We start from the raw sequence: 26124 nt of genomic DNA, 5'->3' as shown, positions 1-26124 counted from the left end.
CTTATATCATATCCATATTAGTCGAAGCGAGGAATAATTAAAAATATCGTGTAAGTGCTCCTTTGACTCTGGCGGCTTATAATGGAAGAAAATGTGGTAACGTCGCGAACTTGACAGTTCTGCTCATATGACCGTGGTTATTTCACAATTTCACATAATTCTAGAGCGAGTACTTCTCCGTAAGCGCTCGTAAACGTTAGGTGCTTAAGTTTGAGGTGCTGTCATACTGTGGTGCTGTACTGGCTGTACACTTTTCACGCGGGTGCAGTCGCTGCGACATTGCCAAATCTCCCTTGTTATTCGAAGCACGCTACGTGAACTGTGATATGGCCTGTTTCAATAGCCAATATCACAAAATTTTACGCGATAACCCTTGTTTTTCTCGATATTTCTGAAAAGCTTAGATTAAGATCTATAAGAGCTCCGTTTTTTGAATCTCTGGTAGGTTGCCTTTATATAATTAATATCTCGTTTCCTGTCTCCAAGAGCCCCTCTGCCATATGTAGCTTATGTTAAAAACTGTGATTTCAAAATTCATTTTTGCAAATTTTTACACGGTAACCGATGCTAAAATTTTTTGAGCACTTTTTTCGCATCTTAATTTATACGTCCATAAAGTTTTTTCCAATTTTTAGATACATCCATTATCTGTAGAACCTCCTTAAAGAAGTAGACAAAATCATTTATTAGTTAAATATTTGTCAGTAAAAAGACAGGAGTCACTTACTTTTTTACCTCCACTTTTACCTGGTATATCTTTTTTTTAGATATTCCACCTTATTGCCAACTAAATATTCCAAAAGATCAACTCTTTTTATATCGATTGCGGTTTAAAAATGTGGATTAGAAATCCGAGGAAGTCAAACAAAAAAGCGTGTAGGGTTTTTTTTAAGACTTAATGAATTAACACGTTCATGTCATCGATGAGTCAGCATAGTGTCCGCATTAAGCAATGACCGACCGGTGAATCAGGGTATCACATGTTAAATATTAGCACGTTTGGAAAAGTTGTATAATTTTATACATTGATATTAAAAAATAAATTTATGTAATATTATTAAAGAAAAAATAAGTAAAATAAAGTCATAAGCGAAGTCGTCGAACGCGAATAAATGCTTTGCCATAATTTTCTACCATTCTCAAGAACGAAAATAACGTTGCTCGTATCGGACTAAATATTTTTTTAGATTAACAAAATTTTTTTCTCATTGTCAGTGTAAGAGACAAAACTTCGAGTTTGATAAAACTTGTAATTCGTGAATAAATTATGTTTAATAAAATCTCGTGTTAGCCTCGAAAATTCGAAATACGCTAATTTTTATTAGAAAGATATATCCATTGAAAAGATAAATAAATACATTTTATTGTAAAATAAAATTTGATATAAATCACTAAAAGTCTAATTTTCGGTTTACTTTTTTTCGTTTAAAAAAAAGAGGATGGTCAATTATGCCAGAACATCTTGCATATAGATGGTTTATTTTTTCTATATTTATGTATTTATTTGTATAATTGCAGAATATTACAGACTATTTTATTAATTTTGTGATATCAAAATACAGATAATATCAAAACACAACGTAGCTGCGTTGAACTACGCTTTCCAGAACTACGCTCTTAGTGCTATGAGCGTGTTCTGTCCTTATTCAACGCTAGACAAGTCGAGCGCTAAGAACATGGTTCTGGAACGCAGTCTATGTAATGTAGAGTCTTTTGTTGCTAGATATATTTACTTATGTTTAATAATTAACCCTTCGTCACCCCCCTGGGACTTTTTGGGCACAAGCGAAATTTTAAGCTCAAATATCTCCGAAATAAAGAGAAAGCGAGATCTAGCTCTCCTCCCTAAAAAAGTTGTTAGTAGTAAGAAAAAAAATAAATTTTTGTAAACATTCAATTGTTATTTAAAAAAACTTTTAACATTTAACTATTGGATAATGTAATAGAGATCCTGAAAAGTAACTCTGAATTTTTTTCAAATTTTTTGAAAGCCTATAATAAAAAAAAAATGGGTTTATACAAAATGGACCCAGAGGGGCAACGAAAGCAGTAAAAATAACGGTGGTGACGGAGGATTAAAAGAGTTATTTGTTATTTGTAATATAAAAGATTTTACAAAATATGTTATAAAACCGGTTAGAATGGGATCATGTAAATATTGTAAATGAAGGCATTGGACTTTTTAATTAGCAGATACGTGGCAAAGATTCTTGAAATTATTATTATTATGTCCTCCCCCTCCCTTATATGTTAAGTGTGCTTAGATGCACAAATATCATTTGAACTAATATTAAAGCATACATATTATTAATGCATGGGTTAAAAACAGATTATAGCCATGCAAGTTTAGTGTAAGCAATTGCTAGTTTAGAAAGATGTTTACGATTGATTATTTCGTCGGAAATGTGTGGCAGTTGTTTCATAAAGTATATATATTGAAGACATCTTGGACCAACAAACGTTTCCGTTATGAATTTTTGCAGCTCCTCTTTCTGTAAAAACTCTACATGTGTACTTGTTCTAAAAACAAATCCGTTTGATTTCACGAGAAATAATTAGTTCTAAACCTGTTCTAATCCTGGTTCTGGCGCAATGAATGTCACTAGACGAAAGTTATCATAATCATGGGACAATGGCACTACGGCAGCTTCGGACACAAACGGATGACTTTGTAATGCAATTTCAATTTCCGCCGGAGAGATGTAGTAATTTCTGTAATTAATAAGCTGCTTGACTCGATCGATTACGAAGACATTTCCATGTTTATCGTAATAGCCTACGTCTTCGCTGCGAAACCATCCTGAAAGACACGAAATTGTGTATTTTTTTGTGCACATAAAGAAACGGATTTGACATGCCATATGTACAAATTGGATCAGAAAATGCATGGAGAAATATTAAATCTCTTACTTTCTCTGTTTTTTGTTTTTACAATAGATAATCGCGCATAAGATTTGTATAATATAAAAAAAAGAAAGGATAAAAACTGACTTTTTTCAGATATATGTATAGCTTATGTTAAATCTAGTAATTATATGACTATAATATGATATAATGACATCAACTCAAGCTTCTGGAAGTTGTCTTACGCATCGCAGTTACAAGAACAATTCGAAGAAGAAATTAACCATTGTCGTCAATAACAATTCTTGTATATCTGCTATCCTTATAATAGCCGTTCATCATGGACGAAGACTGACACCAAATCACACCAATGGTGTACGGACCCACCGGTTCTTTCGTCGCACAATCAGTGATCAACAAACGAACATTTTTAACCAAGCAACCGATAGATCCGATGATGTTCATAGTGCCTCGTTGGTAAGCAATCACACCTGTTTCAGGCAAACCTGAAAAGGTTCAAGAAATGTTGGCTTTAGGCATTCGTGAACTGTGCATTAATCGTTGTTCACAATTCTGATAAATGTACGCACAATACAGTTGAATAATGGAAACATTTGGCAGCGATTTGATAAGACTGATATGAACGTTGTGCTTGATCATCAATCCGCCGAAAATAACCATTTTCAAGGAAGAAGTATCGTATTTCTCGAGGATGTCGAATCTTGACAACCGGTTGCACATATTAGTTTTAAGGTATATCCAAGTCACCTGAAACAGACGCATTTTATATTTCAATTCTTTATTATAATAAATACATAAATTACAATTCTTACAGCAATATTGTTAAAATATAAGAAAAGAATATTTCTCTATGGTACCTTATACCTCCGTATTATTTGACATAAATGATGCTCCTCGAGAAATCCTGGGGATTTGATCACTTTTACTCCCATAAGTATAGCACGAACAGTCAAAAGCAAGCTGATAATCCAGTCCAAGGATTCGAACCATAAGCCGACGTCGTTGTTCGAATTCATAATGGGAATCTGGTTCGATGAATTTAGAAAAAATTTATAAGGAACTTCTACGTCTTTGAGAAAGCCAGTTGTACCACAAGATAAAAGTATTATTGCGGGGTCTTTAATATTCATTTTTACACAGAAGAATCGGTTAATATCGAGTCGATTAAATTTCTTCTGCAAAATTAATTCGAAAGACTCAAACTCGTCAAATGCATCGCCGAAAACTACGATTTTTGTAGAAACGTTCATTTTCACCACGGCAGCTTGAATCATTCTTACATTGTCACAGTCAACAAAGATTACCTTTGGAGTAACCCGCGTCAAAAAATATTCCGCATTCGCTATAAATATTTATGTTGAATAAATTAGAAAGCATATAGATACATAACTGCGACGAACAATGTCGAAATTCAGAAAAAAAAATATCATCTTACATCTTATCCCTTTTTTTCGTTTAGGCCATGGATTCACAATAGCGCCGATATACAGTGCCGCTAAATATGGTACATAAGCCTCCAGTTGGTTATGCGTACACACTGTTATTACGTCGCCGGATTTCACTTTCAATTTTCTCAGCCATAATGCGCATTTTACGCTTCTCTCTTTCATTTGTTCGAATGTACTTGTTTTCCCCGTCGCCGCATCAATCTGCAAAATATATTAATCTCATATTCCTATTAAATATGTCCTGTTTAGTAAGATCACGTTAATTCGACGTTATTAATAAATGCTTTCTCCGTGTGTTGTGTCTTATGGAATTTTATTTAAATTTTATTGAAGTTATTATGTATTACCTGGCCGATGAAATTCGGTCTTCTCGAAAATTTCATCAAAATTTCATTTCCGATACTGATATGCTCGTTATAAATCGGTTCTTTTGTGTCTATTAATCCTCTATTTCTTTTCTTGAATGGAAGTGTTTTCTTAAAAACAATAATGTACATCAGTAATGTTATTAGAATAATGTATGCATCTTTACGAAAACTTTGGACACTAAATGTATATTTTTTACCTCAATCTTGTAATTGGCACTCATACCGTTGAATATTTAATATATCTGTATTATAGTTCAATAGATTCTGAGATCAGAAGTAATACTATCCGATTGTTACAATAAATGCCGCATGACTAACCTTTCACTTTTATCGACTGTTATGATGTGAAATACCCTTCAGTCAAGAATTTAACTGAAAATATTTTGGTCAGAACCGCTATTGGGCTTGTTATGATTTTGAGCGAAACCTCTTCGCATGTATATTCTATTAATTTAATAATATTGTATCAATTTTTAAAATTTTTATTTTGTTTATTTATTAATTATTTATATTGTTAATTAATTTTACAGATTAAGTTTTGTAGAGAATATTACGTATAAATATAAGGATATTTATTTAATTTATAAAACAACGTATCGATCGATATTATTAAATTAATTTTGTACAAACAAACAAGGAAATGCAAAGACAATATTTTTATATATAAATTAAAATGCTTACACCTCGATACAGCATGTCACATAATAAAATATTATTTTCGATTATTATCAATCATCGTGAATTATATCTTTTGTGGTCTTCTTATCTCTTTCGTTAACTTCAACAGTTTCTTTTTTTCAAAAATTTAATTTTAGAAGAATTGGTAATGTATGTTCATTCATCAAGAATGCGTCGCTTGTCTAATAAATACATGTCAGTTGGATGAAGAAACTCAGAATTCATTTAATTTATAATTAATCCGGCCGTCTGAAGCAATTTTTACGAATCAAAAAAATAAAACTCACGTCACAATAATTTTAATTTTTTTATTTCACCTTACTTTCTTTTAGAAAATATTGAGTAAATCTATATATTATCTTTAAATATCTACTAATAAATTATAGAATAATAAAAAATATGCAATATGTAATTAATACCACTGATTTTTAATTAGTGTGTAAAAATCACTTCAGGTGACCATTTATGCAAAAAAAAAATTAGTTGTCCGTTCCCGGCTTAACAAATTTTCTGTTACAACCTACTACCTAGCTTTGTGCCACTCGAGAAATCGTTGATTGTTTTTCAATAAATTCTTTCTTCTCTCACGTTCCCGTCGAACGGCGATATTTCGACATTCAACTTCCTTGTTTCGCTTTATTTTCATGGACAGCAATTCTTCTTTTAGCTGTAACGCGAAGAATTCAGTTTCTCTTTCTCTCAGATTTGTAAAATTTATCTTGCCTGACAGCAAATTAATATTAAATGGACCTCAGTTAAAGACATTTCACATAGAAGTCCTAGTCGACCTAGACCACTCGATTCCGTGGGATTGTAACTTTTTATTTGTCTCGATCGCAACGTTTGAATTGCTTTGATTCCTTGAATCAGATGAATCTTTTTTTGAACGTCTTCGTCCTTCTGCTTAGATAGTATTAACTTCAGTTGGCGGGATTCCTCGTTAATCTCGGCAGCTTTTGCAAATTTATTTATTTGCTTATTTCAGATATCTTTCATACATACATTAATATTAGAAAATGACATTGATACCTCTCTTCCGTTTCTCATCTACCATTGAATTGAGAGCCTCGCGAGTAGCTTGTTTCATCGCGTGACATCTCTCGATTATCTTTGCCGCTTCTGTACTTTGATCTCGTCTCAAGTTTTCTAGTTTTTTATACAATTCTTTTTTCTTCATAGCGAAGATAATTATTATCTCAGTTTTTGTAAATTAACAATTTACATGTTACATAAATATGCATATAAAAATTAATATTTATGATTTATGTAGACGCTATATATAGATATGCGTGTATCAGCAAAGCAAATAATTATTTGTTACATAACGGCTATAAGTGTTATACGAACGAATAATTTGTATGTAAGAAAATTGAGATTCTATGTAAGTGACGTGAGCGGACGTTGACAATGTAATTACGGCGATTGACGTTTCGTGCAGCATGAACGATGCGCAAAACACGCTGCGACATTTATCACCATCCTCTTTTTTCCGATTATTATAGATTACATTTTGTAAATATCTAATTTGACATTTGCCTGTTAGAATGCAATATCACCTCTTTTCGCATTCTCTCCGCCTGCACCTTGATATCGCTTATCGACAACTGCTTGGCAAGAATAGCATCTTCTCGCGACAGTAACGCACTTGAATGCTTCTCTTGCATCCTCCGCATCTCTCGCATCCGTTCCTCCTGCTTTTTCTGAACCTCGAGTCTCGATATCATCGACGGATCGCTTCCACCCTCTGCTAACTGCCGTACTCTGATATTTCAAAGATCAAAAAATTTGCAAACGATTTTAATATTACAAATGTGTATATGGCAATGTTATGTGGGACAAACTATAAGCGATAAATATCTTGAAAATACATTTTGACCTCCTTGCATCTGTCATTTGTGACTCGCGCGCATTCTCTTAGAACGGATGAGAACGTGTGCCTAACTTCCACCGGCTGAGAAATAATACGATGGTATGATTAATCGCGAGGCACGGCAGTCGTATGCCGTTGAATTAAAAGCACGCACTTTGATGACTGGCGACGACTTTCCTGCACAATGCTCTGCAAGCACTCGCTTTTGATTCGATTTTCTGATCAGACCTTTAGGATCCTGAGAACAGCTCCATGCATTTTTATCGGCGTTATTTATTAGATTCGCAGCTTGCAACTTGTTAATCGTTTGATAGGCAACCAGTCTCTCTTTTACATCTGATTCAGGTTTTGTTTTAGACGTAATTTTATGAGTAGTCCAGTCCTAGCAGGGATACGAAAAATCTTTAAATAGATCTTGAAGACATATTTTTCGTGTCGCTTTTTAATTTATAAACCGAGAATCACGAAAGTTCGTGTGCTTTATATGAAACATGAGAGAATTCGCGATTGACATAAAAAAAAAGCAGTTGAATTATAACGCTCTATTGATAATATAATTCAACTTTATGGAAATATAATGTTATTTAAATTCAAATTGAAGACAGTTTTGCAATTTTTTTATTTAATGATACTTATATGTAAGAACGATCGGAAATACTTAAAAGAAATTTGCAGCAGTTTTTACGAGAACTTAAATCGTTTTAAAACAATTCATTTAATCTCAGAAAATAAATATAATTTACCTACTTAGTTGACATTTTTGAATTTATAATTTTCACAAAGACAATTATTTTTCACAGTTATTTCCATATCTCTGAATACTTTTTAGATGATCCTACGTATATCATATGTAGTACATGCACATTACGATTATACTTTACTTATTCGAGTTGATAAAAAAATATTTCAAATTATTTGCTCTTACCATTTTGAGAATTACTTTTATCCTTAAAAAGAAATAATCCTTTTTGCCATGCTATGTAGAACCCAACCTTCAAACATGGCCTTGCTGTCAAAAATAGATCGATAATTTACATTTCATAACTTTCCTCAAACATTATGCAACTGTTTCTAATTATGTTTCTAACTATATATATTATACTTTATTCTATGTTATTTTAGAGTGCATTTACGTTGAAGATAATTGTGTCAATTTTCTCAGAGAAGCAACGAGAGAGATCTACGAAATTGTTTGATGTGGAAACACATGGTACATGAATAGACAATTCGTTGTGCCACATGTTTATTGATATCTCTTTCTATTCCATCAGCCTCAGCATCTCGCTGAGAGAAACACGTCTTATACGCTGCTGTTAAATATATTAAGGAAAGAAGATATATACTTTAATATTAGTTTCCCTGAGTGGGCTTTGTACTTCGGTAATACGGGACGCGATAACGTTGTGTACCGCTCATATATATAGTCAATTGATATTCATAACGTCTTATCGTTAATGAGTATTTCCCTCGTTCCAACTTTAATTAATACTGCACAGATACACACTACTTACGTAGAGATGGAAAATCGATTTAAATCTCAATTGAGAGATCTGGGTTTTCCTATGAGAAACATATCGCGACGTCGGCGATTGATATCGTTCTTTTTCTTGTCGACACAATTAACTTATAATAAATTAACTGTTCGTATAATATATTGATGGGATTTGGAAATTTACGAAAAATCCTCGCCAAATCTTCGAATAGTAAGGGGGAATTAATTACCTCAATTGATATAGGGTATCGAAATTTTACATAGTCTATGATTCATTTTTTAAGATATTGTGTTTGATGTTCATTGTGTTTCGTATCATAAGCGTCGCTACGAATATATAAAAAGTTTAACAATAAAGTAAGACTACGATGTAATATACAATTAAAGATCGTTCGGTTCTTTTTGCTCACTGTCTCTTATAAATATCAATCACGTGGAGAGATAGTTTCACCTATATTAGTTTAATCGATCTATTCTCTCTCTTTCTTTTTTTTTCTCTCTTTAGATTTATATTATATCTATAAGATAGAGAAAAAAAGTTTTTTAAGTAATAACGTTTAATCCATATGTTGGTGAAACTAACTCTGATGTATACATAAATAAATAAAACGTTACGCTGCTGTTATATAATACTCGGTTGCAATTACAAATAAAACCATTTAGACAAAGTATGTCCTCGTCACGAATGGTTTTATCTTTCGAATAAGAGATAATACAATTTCCAGATATTTGAGATATGCAGTTTTCTTTGCAGTAACATGCAGTATCGAAAACAGTTTTAGAATTTTTTAGAATTGTTTTTAGAATTAATTTAGAATTAATTTAGAGTTAGAGTTAGTTAATTTATTGTAGATATTAATTAACCAACATTTTTTCTAACAAGATTTGTTTTCAAAAAAATTGTAACGGTAATTAGCATAAATATGTTTTTCTAAACATAAATAAATATGTTTTTCTAATTCATCATTATCATTTCAATTATTAGATACTACGATCTCATTAGTTAACAATCCGTGTTCTATTTCTATAGAATTAAAGCAAATACAATTCGCTAACAATAAATCAAATTCATTGATGTAAAAGAATGACAAGTACCAATCAAAAATATCGAGTATTTATCGATCTGCATCGCTGATGCAAGAATCATATTTATTCATGTTTTCGTCTTGCATCATATAGATTATTGTGTTGTACTTCAATTCGTTATTACGAGTGAAAGCCCAAATTAATCCGCGTAAATTCATTGAACGCATAATAATGTACGATCCAAACAACGCAAAACTCAAGAGACTTGCGTTGTCTGAACAATTATTATTAACAATCACTGGTGTCCACAACCTACTTGCACCTTATCAGCTACTTCTATTGATATATCACACATAAATTATTATAATAATAATAAACGATATATCGTCACGATCGTCACGTTAAAATGGCTAATGTCGAGTGAGGCGGTCAATGTCTACGAGCATGCAGAATTTGGAAGTGCGCGCGGAAATACCGTAGATGTCATGGTCCATTAAACTCGCGCGCGCGCGCGTTTACGAGAGAGAAATTAAGAATAATTTGTACAGAGCGCCTGTGGAGCGCGTTTAATTTAATTGCTGAACGACTTGATGATCGCCGTCATGCTCTCGTACGTTCCGGTGGCGAAGCCCAGTACACCGATCAACACTATCATCACATCCTTTGCGATCGTGAAGAAACCGAGGCTGGTGTTGTGCCAACAGACGATCATCTCGATAATCGGCGGAAACACGAGAGCAAGGGCGGTGCTACTGACCGCACCGACCAGGGATATGAAGAGACCCAATTGTGGTACCGCTTCTGCCAGGATAACTGGAAGAACAATCGATATTAAATTATCACGTGTACATCAACAAGCTGCAAGCTATTTATTCCGCATCAAAGTTATATATATTTATAATTTTAGATAAGCTTTTTATTCTGTGCATAGAAGTATTTCGTTGTAAAGATATAAAAATATTGTCAAAATTTATAATTTGAGAGATATAAGTTTGACGAAGAAGGTAATGTAAACAAAAGTAAGTTTGTGATGTAAATAATATAATTTAATAAAACTCTCCCGATGTAAATTGTACTTACATGTGATGAAGCACATGACGGATCGGAAAACGATTTCCGCAAACACTGGCCGTTTAAATGGACCGAATCTGTCAACGATGGCGGGCCACATTATTGCGATCGGGACGTAAAACTGCAACGCGTAGGTAAGCAATATGCTCAAAGAGATGGCGGTCTTGATGCATTGAGGCAAGCTGCAGAAAAATTCAATCTGTTAGTCGAAGAAAGATCGCTCGTTATATCTTTCGTAAATAGAAAAAAAAATCATGTGCAATTCAGTTCGATGATTAATAATTAAAACATGCACGAAGCGCACACATTATTTATGTTAAATTTTCGCGAAGTCACGAAGCTATCTCTAATATTTATCACAGGACACAGCAAACGTTTAGGTAAAAACCTTAATTGACTGATGATTTCCCCGTCCATCCTTGGAATACAGAAAAAAAATGTTAAGATAATCGTTCGACAATCAGGCTAACACGACAAGATAAGTTATAAACGATATGCACACAAAGTGTAATTAGCTTCGATACTTACATTTCCTCTGGCGCAAGATTGAGCGTGACCGAACCAGCAACCGCGTCACCGTACTTCAGATAAGACAGGAAACCGATTGCGACGAACATAGTGCCGACTATCACCATACCGACATTGAGAACACCTAATGGCTTGTTAAAGTTGCGAGGTTTCTTCATTTCATTCTTCAGTGGCAGTACCTGTAAATTGTCAGAAGTGTCAGAAGAATAATTAACATAGAACGTATACTGTAACGCCAATTTTTGTTCTTATCAACTATATTAACAAAAACAGTATTTGTACTTACTAGAGTAATACCCTCGAAGGAATATATCACAGTACCAAAGAACAGAGGTAGGTTGTTCCAATCCGCGACGTATCTTCTCTCGTGTATGGACGGTACGTCGTGGCTCATGATGTACATAGTGGCAATATAACCAGCGATCATTAGGAAATTCGCTATCGAGGACACCGGTACCAAATACTTGAGATTTCTAATCCAAGTACTAAGCATTATGGGAACCAATACCACGGCCATGTGCTCGTAAACCTCCATCTCGATTCCGTGCGCGTCCAGTACCTATCGCGAAAAATAAAACAAAATTTTTAATATTTATTAATAATCTTTATTTATTGCTAAGATAAAGTATAAAGATTAGATTAAAATATCTTTTTTATCTTTCCCATAACAATTTATTATTAATTATATGCGGTAAAGATAATGTTATCTATCGTGAGCAATTTTGGGGGAACTTCATTTTTCTTGCAATACAAAAAGAAACAGGCATACGGCAAACAAAGCATTAAAATCCAAAAAGCTAAGATGGAGTCGGTGAAAAATGCTTTACCTGCTTCATGTTCGAAGAAATGAAAACGAAATATACGCAGCAGAATCCGAGTTGCGTGACACATAAAAACACATTAACCAACTTTCTGCAACAAAATCACAAGAGAGCAACATAAATAACATGCACCTTTGGCGACGCGGTAATGTGAAAGAAATTATAAAAAATAATCAAAAGACGTGTAAAAAGTAAACTAAAAAATAGGCATACGAGTAGCGTTCATGTGGATTAAAAAGTGTGTATATAAGTGAGGATCAAAACGATTGTGACATTGCGTGAGCTTGTGTTCCTTATTATTCCGTATTTCCTGGCTTCGCCATACTTCTATCACGCACCTCATAAAAGTCGAATATTTACGAAATCCAATGGGACCGGTAGCAAAGCACATCTCCACAGTTCCAGCAAATCCATTCGCGTAGATGCCATCGCCAACGCGACGTGTCACCTCCTCGTTACATTTAATCTGCAAAAGATATTAGTATCAAAAGCGTAAGGCTCCTGTAATTTCATCAGAGTTATATTTTATTACGAAAAATATTATTAATTTCCTATATTTAATATTTCTCAGATAAGAGAGTCATATATTATTTCCTATTTTATTTATATAATTGATGATTATTAATTAATTGCACGTACGAGAATGTGTTGAGCGTGCACGCAAATGATACCAAGGAAGATCGTCAGCGGGGGTCCCAGTAGTAATCCGGCGTTCTTGAAAGCATCTCCCAACGCGAAAATTCCCGAACCGACGTTACCCTTGAACAGATGCATCATGGTTTCCAGGTACCTGCAGTTCGTTAGTGCGTTCTATTTATTCTCGCCTCGGCGTGATATTCGACGGTGACAGGGTAAATCAAGATTAATCATCGGATATAAGCGGGATTCTAGTCAATAGAGAGATTACATAACTATGAATCAAAATATGAACATGAATGTTTGATAAGCATTCCAAATATGCCAAGAAAAGATCATGATTTGCGAGAATTTTTTGGGTTTTGCCAGTCATGGATTTTGTTCGATTTTGCTCGCTTAGATTTATTAAATACGTCTCTTTAATTATATACAAATCAATTTGAGCATATACTGTTCAGTAGTTTAAATATATCAAAAAACAATTTCTCAAGGATATATAGATTGCAATTCGACAGTATATTAATGTAAACACGCTCTATACATATGTGCAATTAGAAAACAATTGGCCGTACCGAAGTGTGACCGTACGCACTTGTGTGCGACACGGAACCTATTCATTCCATATGCCACCACATGTTACCGAAACCAGTTCCTGATACATCACTGTGGTAGATTGTATCTGTATAGATATTTGTTCTGTGCGTGAGGACTAGAGAACCGTCCAAAAGTTTTCCCGTAACCATAAGAAGATGTTTTCGCATTTACTTTTAGAATACAAAATGTTGAATCGTATTGTCGCGAGACAACTTATACCTGAATTTTCATGATTTTATCAATATCTTTCATAAATGCTTTTATAAATACGAATAACTCTACTGCGATATATGAAATATCTAAACAAAAATATCAGTACAGAGATTATAAATATATAAATCTCGAATTATATTTCGAAACGTACTACCTTTGTCGTAAATTTTATTCATAAATAAAACTGTTTTTGAAATAAAATTAAAATTAAAATAAATCATATCAATTTAAATTTAAGAAGTCATATTTTTTTGAAAGTTTCTTAGCTGCGTTTATGCAATTCGCAATCCCTAATAACAATAAAGCAATAAATAATTAGCTAAATATGATTATTGACGCAAATTGATGCATTTATTTCGCTATCATTTTTGCAGTACGGTTAAAAGACACATTTTCTCCGCAATTCGGTTATACCAATGCATTTATGTATGTGCAAACGTATTTCTGTAGCTGAGAACGCTAGAAAATTGTAACAAAAATTTTAACCGATGTCAAAATAACGTAACATTCTGACAAAACGTGATTCTTCCCGGAAAAAATAGCTATGAGTTTGCACGGAAATACAGTAAATTCGGTTTTTAACGGACTATGAGTAATCAGGTAATATAATACTCGCTTCCGTCTTTTTGAAATCATACGCTTCGCGATGATCACGTGCCGTATCACTCTTATCGTGTGCAATATTTGTTTGTTTCTCCAGATTTGTTTACTGTTAAGGTGTGTAACATTATTTTCATCGCTCGTGCATGACACGCACTAAATGTTCTGTTTCTGTTAATGCAACCTTCATCAATGTCTAATGTTTTTAATCAACGTCAATCTATATCGTTTTGCTGTCGATCTATTGCCGGTATTCATAGTTGGATCTTATATTTAAGATTGTCTTAAGTCTGGTCAAAGACAGTCTTAAAGCTGGACTCCATCCAGCCAATGAAATGACCGTATTAGCATCTTAAGACATTACTTAAGACGGTCTTGAAATAAGATCCAACTATGAATACCGGCTTATTTGTGTTTGTGGTTATTAAAATTTTGCTGCTTTGTTAATGCCAATTAAACTTACGAGGTGGGGTGGTGCACGGTGATACCGTGCTCATTACTTCTTCCCTTGATGGCATCGCCACCTTTCTCCATCGCCAAAATGGGATCTTTCGATTGGAATGCTCCATAGGTCCCGCTATTTCTGTAATAAAAAAAAATGTGCAAACAGAGATTAGTATTATGACATAATAAATTGTCACGGATGCCAGAACTATTTTGTTATTATAAAAAAATTCTATCTAATTGTCCAGGATGGAGGAAGTGGTCACAATTAAGTTAATTGTCGCCGTGTACGTACAGCTAACGATGGACCGTGATATTTCACGGGGCTTATTCCATGTACAATGTACTAATCGCCGGATATGTACGCGCGCATGCTGTAATTTTCAAGCGAGATGATCGAATTTTCACAATTAACGTTAACTGCGACGTGAGACTGACGCAGATAGATAAACGTATAGCGAGATAATATTTTTCTAACGAGCTTCGGTAGAGACATGATTGTCATAATCATGCCAATAGAACAATACGACATTCTTGGCAACAATCTGACACCTGAAATAGCATGTCTATAAATTTAAGGCAGATATTCGTCCCGACGTTTATCGATTGTTTCCGTATTGTTCTGGCATCTTATTTCGAGGTGCTATAAATTATTACGACTCGAACTTGTAAGCGATATGTTTGTATTTATAAATAGAAGCAAACTAAATAAGAGTAATCGGTAGTAATTATTAGGTACTGATAACAATTGGTCTTCGTAAAACTAAGAAAATTTTTAAACCCGTTTGTCACAGGACGTGGTAACACAGGATCGTAACATTGTTTAATGATCGTCCACGTAATTATGCAACTCAGCGAGTGATTAAGTTAGCTCCAACGAAGTAATTAAATCACATTCCTCATATGGCGCGTTCAATCAGAATTAGCAGTGTCGCGCACTTGCGACTGCACTAATCTTCATGCAATTACTGTCCGTCACAGCGTCTCGTATTAATCAACTTTTAAATTATTGATTACATAATGCTTCTTTACGAACAAAGTTCATTAATATGAAACATCTTCAGTAAAATAAACTTATAATAGCTTTATCGGATATTGATATCGGAAACAACATCAACAGATTATTTATTAAAGAGAGAGAATCTGTTTTACATTCCCGATCGTTTATGTTAAGATAAACTTACCCAAGTGGCTGCTTGAGAGTTGTATCATCGCCGTGAATGGAGTTCTTCGGCGAAATCGGGGAAACCGGATTGCTGTTCATTTCCATCTGTAAAATAATTAGACAGTGAAAACACATTTTCGAATTACATTTCGAGCTAACATGCTCAAAGCATATGTAGTAATGTATGTATATTAGCCTATATTGTCCATGTTTTATAAAACATACGTATGAAAATTTTTTACTGATTTGGACCTACAATTAAGCACTTTAACATTTTGATTAGTGCCTCTTAAGTGAAAATTATCTTTGCGTAACTGAATATCGACAAAACTAATTGAGAGAATTGACTAGTATAACTTAAAAATCTTTGAAATAGATAAAATAGCTAATTACGATTTCTAGTTACGCGGTGTTATTTCTAGTCCAAATACATAAAATTAGAGGGGGAGGGGGTTATGATATACAAATAATTTGATTACTATAATCGTGAGCCCCAAATTTTTCCCAGAGTATATATACACAGAGAATATCTAAAGAAATACTAAAGTATATATAGAACAGTGCGCCTCTCGAGACTCTATTTTCGCGCGCGGCTCTATTCGCGAGCCCAAAACTCTGAACTCGCGCTTTTCGTAACGACACGTACGTCAGAAAGTCCTTTGTTCAATCGTCTAGACGTGTTACGACAACATGATGAATGAAACGCGTATGTATGTACATGTACGGATCAGTCCGGCGCCAAGTATGCGGACTGTCATCGGCACGAATAAGCGTCGGCTCGATTATTTTTACACACTTTTACAGTACATTATTTTCTTTTTTCTCGCTGGAAACCGGACTGTAACGATAGATCAAAGATCCTCAGTATTATTCCGTTATTAACAACATATTGTCGTCCGTCAATTGAACGCGCCTTGCACGCTTCCGTATTGATTGGCTTCTTAATTAATCCGTAGCGTGCACAGCATTTAATCCCATATGGGATCAATATAATTTAAAATACTAAATGAGAAAAAAAAGGAAAAGAAAAAAATACTCGCTTGCGAGTACGTGTGAGAAACGTGACGAGTCTAGCTTGACAATAGTTGTGAGTTGTGACTATACATTTATGTATACATGTATACAAATCGTTACAATCGTTGATTTTTCATTTTCCTTTTATTTTTTATTTTTCTAGTTAATTGGGTAGTGAGATAATTGACATGCCAGACATAAATAAACCGATCAGCCTCATAATCGAAGTATTTACTTTGAATATTACTTCAACGTTTTTATTTATAAATTATACGCAGCTAAAATAAATAGCGCAGTGTGCTTATTCGTAATAAATTCTTCGGTTAATTTATCTCCAATACGATTAAATGAGTGTACATCTGTTTATATATATAAATGAATCATCGATCTGTAATTCGATGCTTTTCCACCTTTCTTTTATCGGCAAGATAGAAATAAGAATAAAATTTTTGGGAAAAACAAAGGTTTTATCGATGCTATGTAGTCTCTGTTACATGATAAAAGCGAACAGCGAGTGGTACCCCTCCGACGAAGAGAGAACTTCGTAACGCGGAAGTGTACAATCGTCATCAGGCGGTGTTTCTTCAGGCGAAATAAAAAGAGACGACCTTATATATTAATTGTCATGTAAAACGCGCATGTAATCATTTCCTGCGCCACTTACCTTTAATAGTGTAAATGATCTAAATCGAGATATCCTCCAGGTTACAGCCTGAGAAGCTATTATATAATTAATGTAAACCCCGTGTGCTATGTAGAAACACTGAATTGTCACCCGGCGCAAGTGGAACAACACGAAATATTTATGGCACCTTTACTGACGTGAGAAAAAAATAACTGCAACTTTATAAAAATACGGCCGATAAGACAAACGATAAGACAAATGGCGAATATTACAATGGCGCAATTACTTTTTTGACATAGCTTCTCAAGGAGAAAAATGAAAATGTCAATTTCATATCATACTGATAAAAAAATGACGTAAATTTAGTCAAATTGGCGTTATTTTAACTTTCTGTTCTCTTTGAGTTCTGACATCGACAACATACCGTGCAGAAGAATAGATAACGCCGATAAATAATGCGCCTAGAATTGCAAACCTCGTCAATGCTGCAATCATTAGTGCCACTTGCACAACAGAAAAAGCATTTAGTCATGATGGAATGTAAAAATATGGTCTGTAAAATGTCATATTCATTAACCATATGAAAGAAAATATAACTGTCTGCGCTAGATAATATTCTCGTGTATGTAACGTGTAATCTATTATCGCTTCTCATGCTAATAGATCACGAATCGTGACCCTTAACCAGATCCAAGCGCCTCAGCCTACAGAAGTAGCATATAGACGGTTTTGCTCATTAAGCAGATAACTTAAATTAAAATTCCAGAAAGGCGAGCGTAAATAACAGATGTTGAAGTTGACGCGGACTCGAAGTTATAGTGCAAGTTATAGTCTAAATTGGACACGGCATTGCAGAAATAAAATAATACGACCCAGTATGCGAACTTGCGAAGTCGAGTTTCATTATATTTTTTCGTTTATTTATATTTGTATTATTTTATTTATTTACATTTAATATGTAATAAATACGTGTTTCACGCGTGTACACGACAAATATATTTCCATTTATCACGTTGTTTTAATATTTTATGTTTCCTTTCAAAGTATAATGTACCATATTGAATCATATGTCGATATTATTTTGCATGTTCATATAATGATTCATTTTAGCGATATAGTTTATCACTGTCTCACTGAGTGATTGCGGTATGTGGACTTCGTAATTTCGGAACGAAGGCAACAGGCGTGACAGTACGATTTTTCTGAAAGTTAATACTCCGTTTAAAATCCCTTTTACAACTACCTACAGTGGCATATCTAAAGTGTATATTACGTATTTGAGCTAGTTTTATTACTTCCGGTTAATTTGACGCTCTTATATAGACATTACTTTCGTTTAATTCGGCGCTCATGTGGAAACAAACGTGAGGATAGCAAGCAAAATTATGCTCATATTAAAATTTATGACTACGTTTGTAATAAATTTAAGTACTTTAAACACTGTTATATAAATTGTATATTAAGATAACCTCACATTTGTATCATCATTTCCATTTCTTTTGAATTAAAATTTGACTAAACACAAGTCTGATTGGAGAGATTTTCATGTGCAAATAATCGATCAAAATCTAAATCAATTTAAGTAAACAGATAAATTTTATCGAGAGATATGTGCTGTGTCAAGAAAACAAAATAACAATTAAAATATAATCGTCGATATATCATTATAATAAATTGTGCGTTCTCAGAAGAGAAGGCACGATTTATTATAATAATAATACCAGTGAAAGAGAATAAGATGATGTGACATTCGTCGAAAATTTGTATTCCACCTTTTTGTTGCAAGCTAATCATACAATCGTACGGTAAACACGTTGACAATGTACTTATCCAGTTAGTCAACTTAATGTAATCACTGTAATTACTGTCGTAATTCGTCAAAGAGCTTTTTTTAACGTGTCGACGACACGTGTGATTATTTCGATCAGAGAGATGAGGAGTAGCGTCATGCAGGCTAATATTATTCAGATTCAATTAATCGAATCTCTTAAATCACGATGACGGGAGGTAATTACGTTTGGAATCGCCCACAGTATTTGGATTCCCGTTAATCGTATGTGGACTCATGAACACGTTTGTGCTTCTACGATTTCACGGTAAGTAAACGATCGAACAGATAGCACGAGCAGCCGCTAAAGCTCAAACGACCTAAATCACTGTCACGTGTCTCGCTCGAGGAAATTGCAGCGCCTGCATTAACCGACGCGAATTCGCTTTTTGGCAATGTTACCGCTGCCAGCGACGATACCACCAAAATAGAAGCGTTCACCGGCGCTCTTTTAGTCCCCAGTCACGTGCACTTTTATCAAACGCGAACCGTGATTGCGTCAAAATGTCAATAAGCATTCGACGTTTCTGCTTTCTTTCTACTGAAAAGAAGTATAGAGAATTTCTGAAAGAAACGCTCGAGAAAAAATTCCTTGTACCTTCCGAGTGATAGTATAGCGATCGTAAAACTTGATATGTCATTAAAAGTCATAACATTCGAGTCGCGATTAAGAGATGATCGTGCTTCTGTTTAGACTGTCAAATATGATTAGATAATTACTCAGAATAACTGATAAAGAGATATTACGCGAGGAATTGATACACCTGCGTTTCGAAGAATTTTTGAGAAATAGAGCAGTTTCGGAAGATAAACATGTCTAAAATTAACTTGAATTTACTCCCGAATAGCTCGGAAGAACAGACATGACTTAAGACGAAGAGCTTACAGGAAGTAATTATCTTTATGAATACATATCTCAGACATGGAACGACGAGCATTCGTTTCTGTTTTGATGTCTAGTATTTCAGAGATAGTGCGCGAGTTCTGGGACACGCGGTATATGTACGAATGTGTATAGATATCGCTCGGAGAGAAGGCAATTCGCGCGCAGTCAATATGAAACCGCGATCAAAATGTCGAATCATCAAACGATAAGCTGACATCATTTTCGCGACCACTCATACGTCCCTATAAGTATTCCTCGCCTATAGCTTTATAAAAAAAAATTCGACCGCGTAACGCAATAAATGAAGCTCACTTTCACTCGCGTTCACTTCTCCAATAGCTGAAAATGAAGGCATTGAAGTAGGTAAAGGCATCGTTCACGTAACGTGAACAATTTAGCGAAATTACGACAAATTGCAAAAACAGGATGCTTAAATTCCTATTCAATAAAAATTATTCTAGTCTCGGTTATCCTCGATTTTCATTCCTTCCTATACAAATTTGATGCATGCATTGCAATAATCGCAATTCACCGCAATCACCAATTGAAATTGTTGCACTTGCTATCCTTGAAATGCGTTACCAGGAAAAATGTTCTTTTTCTGTCAGCGTATTAATATTTACTAAGGTGTATTGAAGTATATTACGTGATGCAATACATAATTGTATCATGTGATGTATACGTGAAACATACAGGTTTCAATGCTTAAAGGACATTCGACACAAACTACTATTCCGTGAATTTTCACCTCGCTACATTGGTATACACGAGCCTCGCAGAAGCCAAGCTGTACAACTTTGTGAAACAGTGAGTAGAGAAAATTGATGACGTTATAGATACACGTGCTTTAATTGGTATTAGAATTAATAAATTTATGAAAACCGCAATTGATTGATTAGATTAGTTTCTGAGAAATTCATATCTTTGTATACGTAAAACCGCATTATGCAATATCACGTTGCGCTTTATACCAATCGAATCGTATTTGTATTCCAAATAACGATATTTCGGCGCTAAGCTTAGTGCGTCATTAAATGCAATTTTGGCACTTGCCAGAAAATCATGTCGCGCGCTTGACGCAGTTAAAAACAATGTGATCTTGATGGTAAAACCTTCGGGGAGATAAATGAATGTATTTGCAGTTAAAGCTAACTGCCCGAATAAAACTTATCTCCATGTGAATGGCATGGTAAATATTGTCGCAAAAAACAATGTCGACACAAGTGTAAATGTTCGAAAAAATTACGCATGTTTGCAGGTGACAGTCGATGATGCCCACCGCCAAAATAAATTTTACCACACGGCTAGGAAAATTCGAGTACAGAACGATAATGATAAGAATTGAACAAAATTGTACATTAAAAAGATAACAGAAGTAAATAAATGCAAGTGACCATTCAATATAAAATTCATACTTTTGGCAAAATTTACAAACACAAAAATAAAATTTCCAATCTTTAAACAAAATAAACTCCTACTGTTATTTTACTTATGCAACGTAATTTTACCTAATTGAAGTATAAAACTATTTTCTGTCTTATTTGCTATCTATTAATCCTACTAATCTTATCTGATCTTGCTTAAATTAGTTTTCATCTTAATTCAAACTTAATTTTTTATTATCTGACGTACATAGATGCACATGCAATAGGTAATAAAACTATAAATAGATTATTTTAATTACTAAATGTAATTGTTTAAAACTTTTAAGCTTCTCTACGTCTGCGTGAATTATATATATTATGCAATATGTGATATATAAGATGACATAGTAAAAAGACCAAAAATTTTAGAAGCATATAATCCTCAGGAGAATTGATATTTATTTAGCATACATGTGTAAAAATTATTTCTATCAGTAATTTATTTCAAATCGGATTTTTATTTCGATTTGTGCAACAAATATTCTGTATGTGTCTGTCTTTCATTTCAAACTTTTTGCAACAGAAAATTATTTTAAAAATATACTTTAAAAAAGTAAAAGTATATTTTTAAAAATTCCTAAGAATTTTCGATTTTATAAAAATTAATTAAGCTCCTTTCTCCATCAAGATTATTTAAGAATTTTAATAGCTAAAATATCACTCACGTGTTGTAACAATCATGTTATTACAAATTACTTGATTTATTATCGGTTGTTGTATATAAACTTAAAGTTTTATACGACGCCAATTTTTACATCATACGTGTTGTATCTCTTGCTTGCCACAAAAGTTTCTTAAGATTCAAGAAAATACGACATGTTTTGCGAAAATATGACGAAAACTAATGCGATCATATTTGCGAAGGCAAACGTCATTTGTTTACTGTTCATTAACAAGTGATGATATTTCGCGCGCAAAACTTACATCCGATCATATTTGTCCAATTGTCATTTGAAACAACGGGATAATAGTATGATTAAACGTCTTCAAATTAGCTTATTTCTTCAATCAAGAATTTTTCTTGCTTCAACCTTTTGTGCGATAATCATTGCACGTGATAAGATTTTATGTTAATTTATTTGCATCACTAAAACCTCGAAAACAAGTTATTCTCGTCGGTTTCAAGATAGAGAGAGTGAGGAGAGGTCATTAATTCATTATTCAAAAGTACGTGATAGTAAATAAAGTCTGAGACACGTCATAAAAGGTCAACAACTCACTCAATGGGTTGTCGGGAAACGCGTGTGAAAATTAAATAGCAGATGACACACGTACGTACCTTCGTTCGCGGTCAGTTCGGCTGTTCTCGGCTCGGTTATATCCAAATAATAAGAGGACGCGAATACTGATAACCCATGGATGGTGCTGTCGATTGTCGCCGTTCCTGCGGTTGCACGTTCAACGGTCGGCTGCTTACACGCGACTGAAACGGTGTCGGTCTGAAACGGTCGAGGAATACTCGGCGCAATAACCACTCGAAGGCTGTCTACTTCCTTCTGACTATTCGCTTGCTGCTGCTGGTGCCGAAATGCCGTGTCCCTTTATTCTTGGCACCGGGCTTGTTGAGACCCGGGGCAGAGACCGTGTCGGTTTCATCATCGAGTGCACGAACCGAAAATCGACCTCGATTCCGAGGGAGGTCATAACTTCACTTAGGAAAATCCCTGGGTCTCGTATACTTCATCTACCGGCTGTGAGTTTTATCGATAACAGCGTGGTCGTTATCGAGGTCATAGAGTTTACGAAGGAAAAAAAAGGCGGAGTGATAAGAAAAATCTGTCGTAACACAGCGATAAAATTTAGCTATAACAAATTGTCGAGATATCGTTCGGTGAAACATTGCAGTGGATGGTTTGATCATTTAGCTTAGCAGATTGAGAAAATTTAATATAGCAGATCGTTCGGGGCAATCTCGAGTGAAGGGTGCTAAGAAAGGAACTCACAAATTTAATGGGTCGGAGTTAAAAAAGAGCTTAGTGGCCAAAGAAAGAAAGATCATAATCGAGCGAATTAACTGTCGCATCAAAGCGCATCACGAGTGTCGCGCCGCGCGTGATTGGGACCGTCTTATACTTTCTCATGACTGCAATTAAAGATTAACAAGTCGGAATAACTTGCGTGGATATAGTCATTCATTTTGTTAGCATAAAAGACTTCAATGACGCGACCGCAACGTGCAAAGGATTGATGTATTACCGGTCAACGCACTCGCTTTCGGCATCAAAGGTTGAACTTCCCAGACGCAATGATAAGCCAGTAGAAGTCAGAAAAGGAGTGGAATCTTTTCTGATCCGAAAAGTTTACACGTACTCGTTACAACGGAGACTGTTTTTTGGAAACCCAACGGTGCGATTAATGTGTGACAATGTTTGATAATCCAAATGTAAATAAACTTCACGCTTAATGACGAAGGATACGTTGCGACATAGTTTAAAATAACGTCGATGGAAATCCGACCTCGCTATTGACGCGCGTCCTCGACTTCGGCACGGAGGTTTCCTTTGATTCCTTATTTGAAAGTAAGAGTACATTCGAGGCACCCAAGGCCTCCGCGCATATGCATATGCACAAACCGCAACTAAAACCGAGCGATCGGGAAAGCGATATAAGAGGCGTGGTAAAGAAGCGAGATAAGGAGTGTACACGTTGTGCGGCGTATTGAAAAATTTACGCGTATCAAATCTGCGGCTGTACGGCGAGCGACTCAGCTCTAACGAAAACGGACGACACGCGCGGCACGCGGGGACCAGAAACAGAAACGAGGTCGTACGTGAGATTTTATAAGCGTGGATTGACCTTAAACCGTTGTACAGAACAAGCACGTAATATATCTGATGTATACAAACATATACTCGACACTGCACACTGCAGAATTTTTGTTTCGCTTTTAAAGATACCTTGTCATTTTGTACGAAAACTACAACGACTGTTCGAGTAGAACGGAAATTAAATATTACTTCTTTCTATTTTAATGCAATTTTTCGAAAAGCGGTCTCCTCAGCAAAATATATAGCGTGAGGGCTTAGAATTAATCAAGAACAGATCCCAGGGAGCACATATTAATTTCATATACGTTTTTTGAATGTATTGTTTCATAACCGTAAAGAACCATTAAGAAACGTTTGAACAAAAATGTTTTTGAAACCATGATTTAAGAAACGTATTTTTTACGTTTCTACAATTAATAAAAATACCTATTTTGTTAAACTTTTCCTTTTAAAATTATAATATATATATTATAATAGCTTTAATAGCCTCTTTTGAAACGTTTAAATTTATATTGAACTAATTATTGTATACAAAATAAACACTCTACTAAACGTGGCCATTGAAAAAACATTTATACGTGTGTTCCGTTCTCAAGAACTTCCTGAACTGGTGCACATCAATAATGCAATTAACTTAGAGTGAAACAAGTATATTTTGTTTCACTTTAACTTATTGCATGAATGTGCACCAGTTCAGGAATTTTTTCGAAAAAGAATAGACCTCATAGATGGTATATGCATAAAGCTTCTAGAACATTCTCACGCATGTCTCAAAGACATCATAAACACGTTCAAAAGACGTACAAAGTAGGAATTTTAAATGTCTTTATCTAAAATGTCTTTATCATTAAAACAAAACGTTTCTAGAATAGTTTTTTAAACGTTATTTTGTCGGAAAAGAAACGTTCCAGCAAACGTTTTTCGAATGGACATTTTTACTCATGAGAAACGTTTCTAGAAATCGGTTATAAAACGTTTCGGAAAAACGCTTATAAAACATTTCTGAAACGTGTATGTGATACCTGAGATGAGTTCTCTTCTTGGTAATTCATTCTCTTACATGCAATTGCGTAGCATTGTCTCTTACGTTGCAAAATCTGCGAATCTCACTGTATCACTGGCGAGATACAGATACCGCGATCGGTTAATCGCGAAACTTCGCGGAATTGCCATCATAAATGGTTTCATCAATTAAAGTAATACCCGTCGTGCGATTAGTAAGTTTGCTCTAGGTTGCGCTTATCAGCCGCTGACAGTTTCTCTATTGTGGAGAACCGCGCAAAATATCGCGAAAGCTCTGTTCGCGATCATAAATCTCATCTTGAAGGGCTGATACGCGAATCTTCGCAAGCTACTCGATAAATATTATAAATAACACAACGATAGAGCGAATAAGCCTCCAACTGACATTTTGAGATTCGAAAGATACACGTTTCATCTTTCTTTTTTAAACAATTCGAATTCTGGAGATCGTTTATCAAATATACATATCACGTAAATATAATGTACATATTTCATGGGTGGTGAATTGATCTTATCGCTCAATCGTATTGAAATATAACGATAAGTATTGGAGATCGCTAAACAAATTAGCGCGATTACGACGAATATGATAATTTTCGGAACAAATACGCTGATTAAATTGTAACGTAATGGAATTTTGTTATTCCGTTACGTTTGCTAATCAATACTTTTCGCAAGCCTTGAAGAATCTATAAAGATAGCGGCGACGCTTCTCTACTGTGTTGACAGTGTAAAAG

The 26124-nt window shown here is 34.5% G+C and overlaps 3 protein-coding genes across 4 annotated transcripts; all 3 read right to left on the bottom strand.

Moving 5' to 3' along the window:
- Nucleotides 1-1612: 1612 nt before the first annotated feature.
- Nucleotides 1613-5099, bottom strand: LOC112455193 (4-coumarate--CoA ligase-like 7). Its single transcript, XM_025016974.1, has 8 exons — nucleotides 4879-5099; nucleotides 4661-4789; nucleotides 4301-4514; nucleotides 3723-4207; nucleotides 3435-3612; nucleotides 3129-3350; nucleotides 2568-2800; nucleotides 1613-2492 (listed from the first exon to the last, which is right to left on the bottom strand). The coding sequence occupies exons 1-8, from the start codon at nucleotides 4900-4902 to the stop codon at nucleotides 2331-2333; spliced, it is 1647 nt and encodes a 548-aa protein (XP_024872742.1). The 5' UTR covers nucleotides 4903-5099; the 3' UTR covers nucleotides 1613-2330.
- Nucleotides 5100-5814: 715 nt separating this feature from the next.
- Nucleotides 5815-6551, bottom strand: LOC112455199. The gene is made up of 3 exons (XM_025016985.1): nucleotides 6389-6551; nucleotides 6110-6312; nucleotides 5815-6026 (listed from the first exon to the last, which is right to left on the bottom strand). Exons 1-3 carry the CDS (start codon nucleotides 6534-6536, stop codon nucleotides 5883-5885), a joined length of 495 nt encoding a protein of 164 aa, XP_024872753.1. The 5' UTR covers nucleotides 6537-6551; the 3' UTR covers nucleotides 5815-5882.
- Nucleotides 6552-8455: 1904 nt separating this feature from the next.
- LOC112455183 (proton-coupled amino acid transporter 1) lies at nucleotides 8456-24158 on the bottom strand. 2 transcript variants are annotated; one of them, XM_025016958.1, is made up of 11 exons: nucleotides 22876-24158; nucleotides 15839-15924; nucleotides 14674-14793; nucleotides 12807-12957; nucleotides 12506-12633; nucleotides 12174-12258; nucleotides 11633-11905; nucleotides 11347-11525; nucleotides 11207-11236; nucleotides 10828-11000; nucleotides 8456-10560 (listed from the first exon to the last, which is right to left on the bottom strand). In XM_025016958.1, exons 2-11 carry the CDS (start codon nucleotides 15922-15924, stop codon nucleotides 10319-10321), a joined length of 1467 nt encoding a protein of 488 aa, XP_024872726.1. In that variant the 5' UTR covers nucleotides 22876-24158; the 3' UTR covers nucleotides 8456-10318. The 2 variants fall into 2 exon arrangements, with proteins under 2 accessions (XP_024872726.1, XP_024872727.1); XM_025016959.1 differs by lacking the exon at nucleotides 11207-11236 and having other exon boundaries at nucleotides 22876-24157.
- Nucleotides 24159-26124: the final 1966 nt, after the last annotated feature.

The sequence above is a fragment of the Temnothorax curvispinosus genome, unplaced genomic scaffold, assembly GCF_003070985.1.
Source record: "Temnothorax curvispinosus isolate PA1 unplaced genomic scaffold, ASM307098v1 QBEX01005876.1, whole genome shotgun sequence".
NCBI classification, from domain to species: Eukaryota; Metazoa; Arthropoda; class Insecta; order Hymenoptera; family Formicidae; genus Temnothorax; species Temnothorax curvispinosus.
This window is presented reverse-complemented; position numbering and strand designations above follow the sequence as displayed.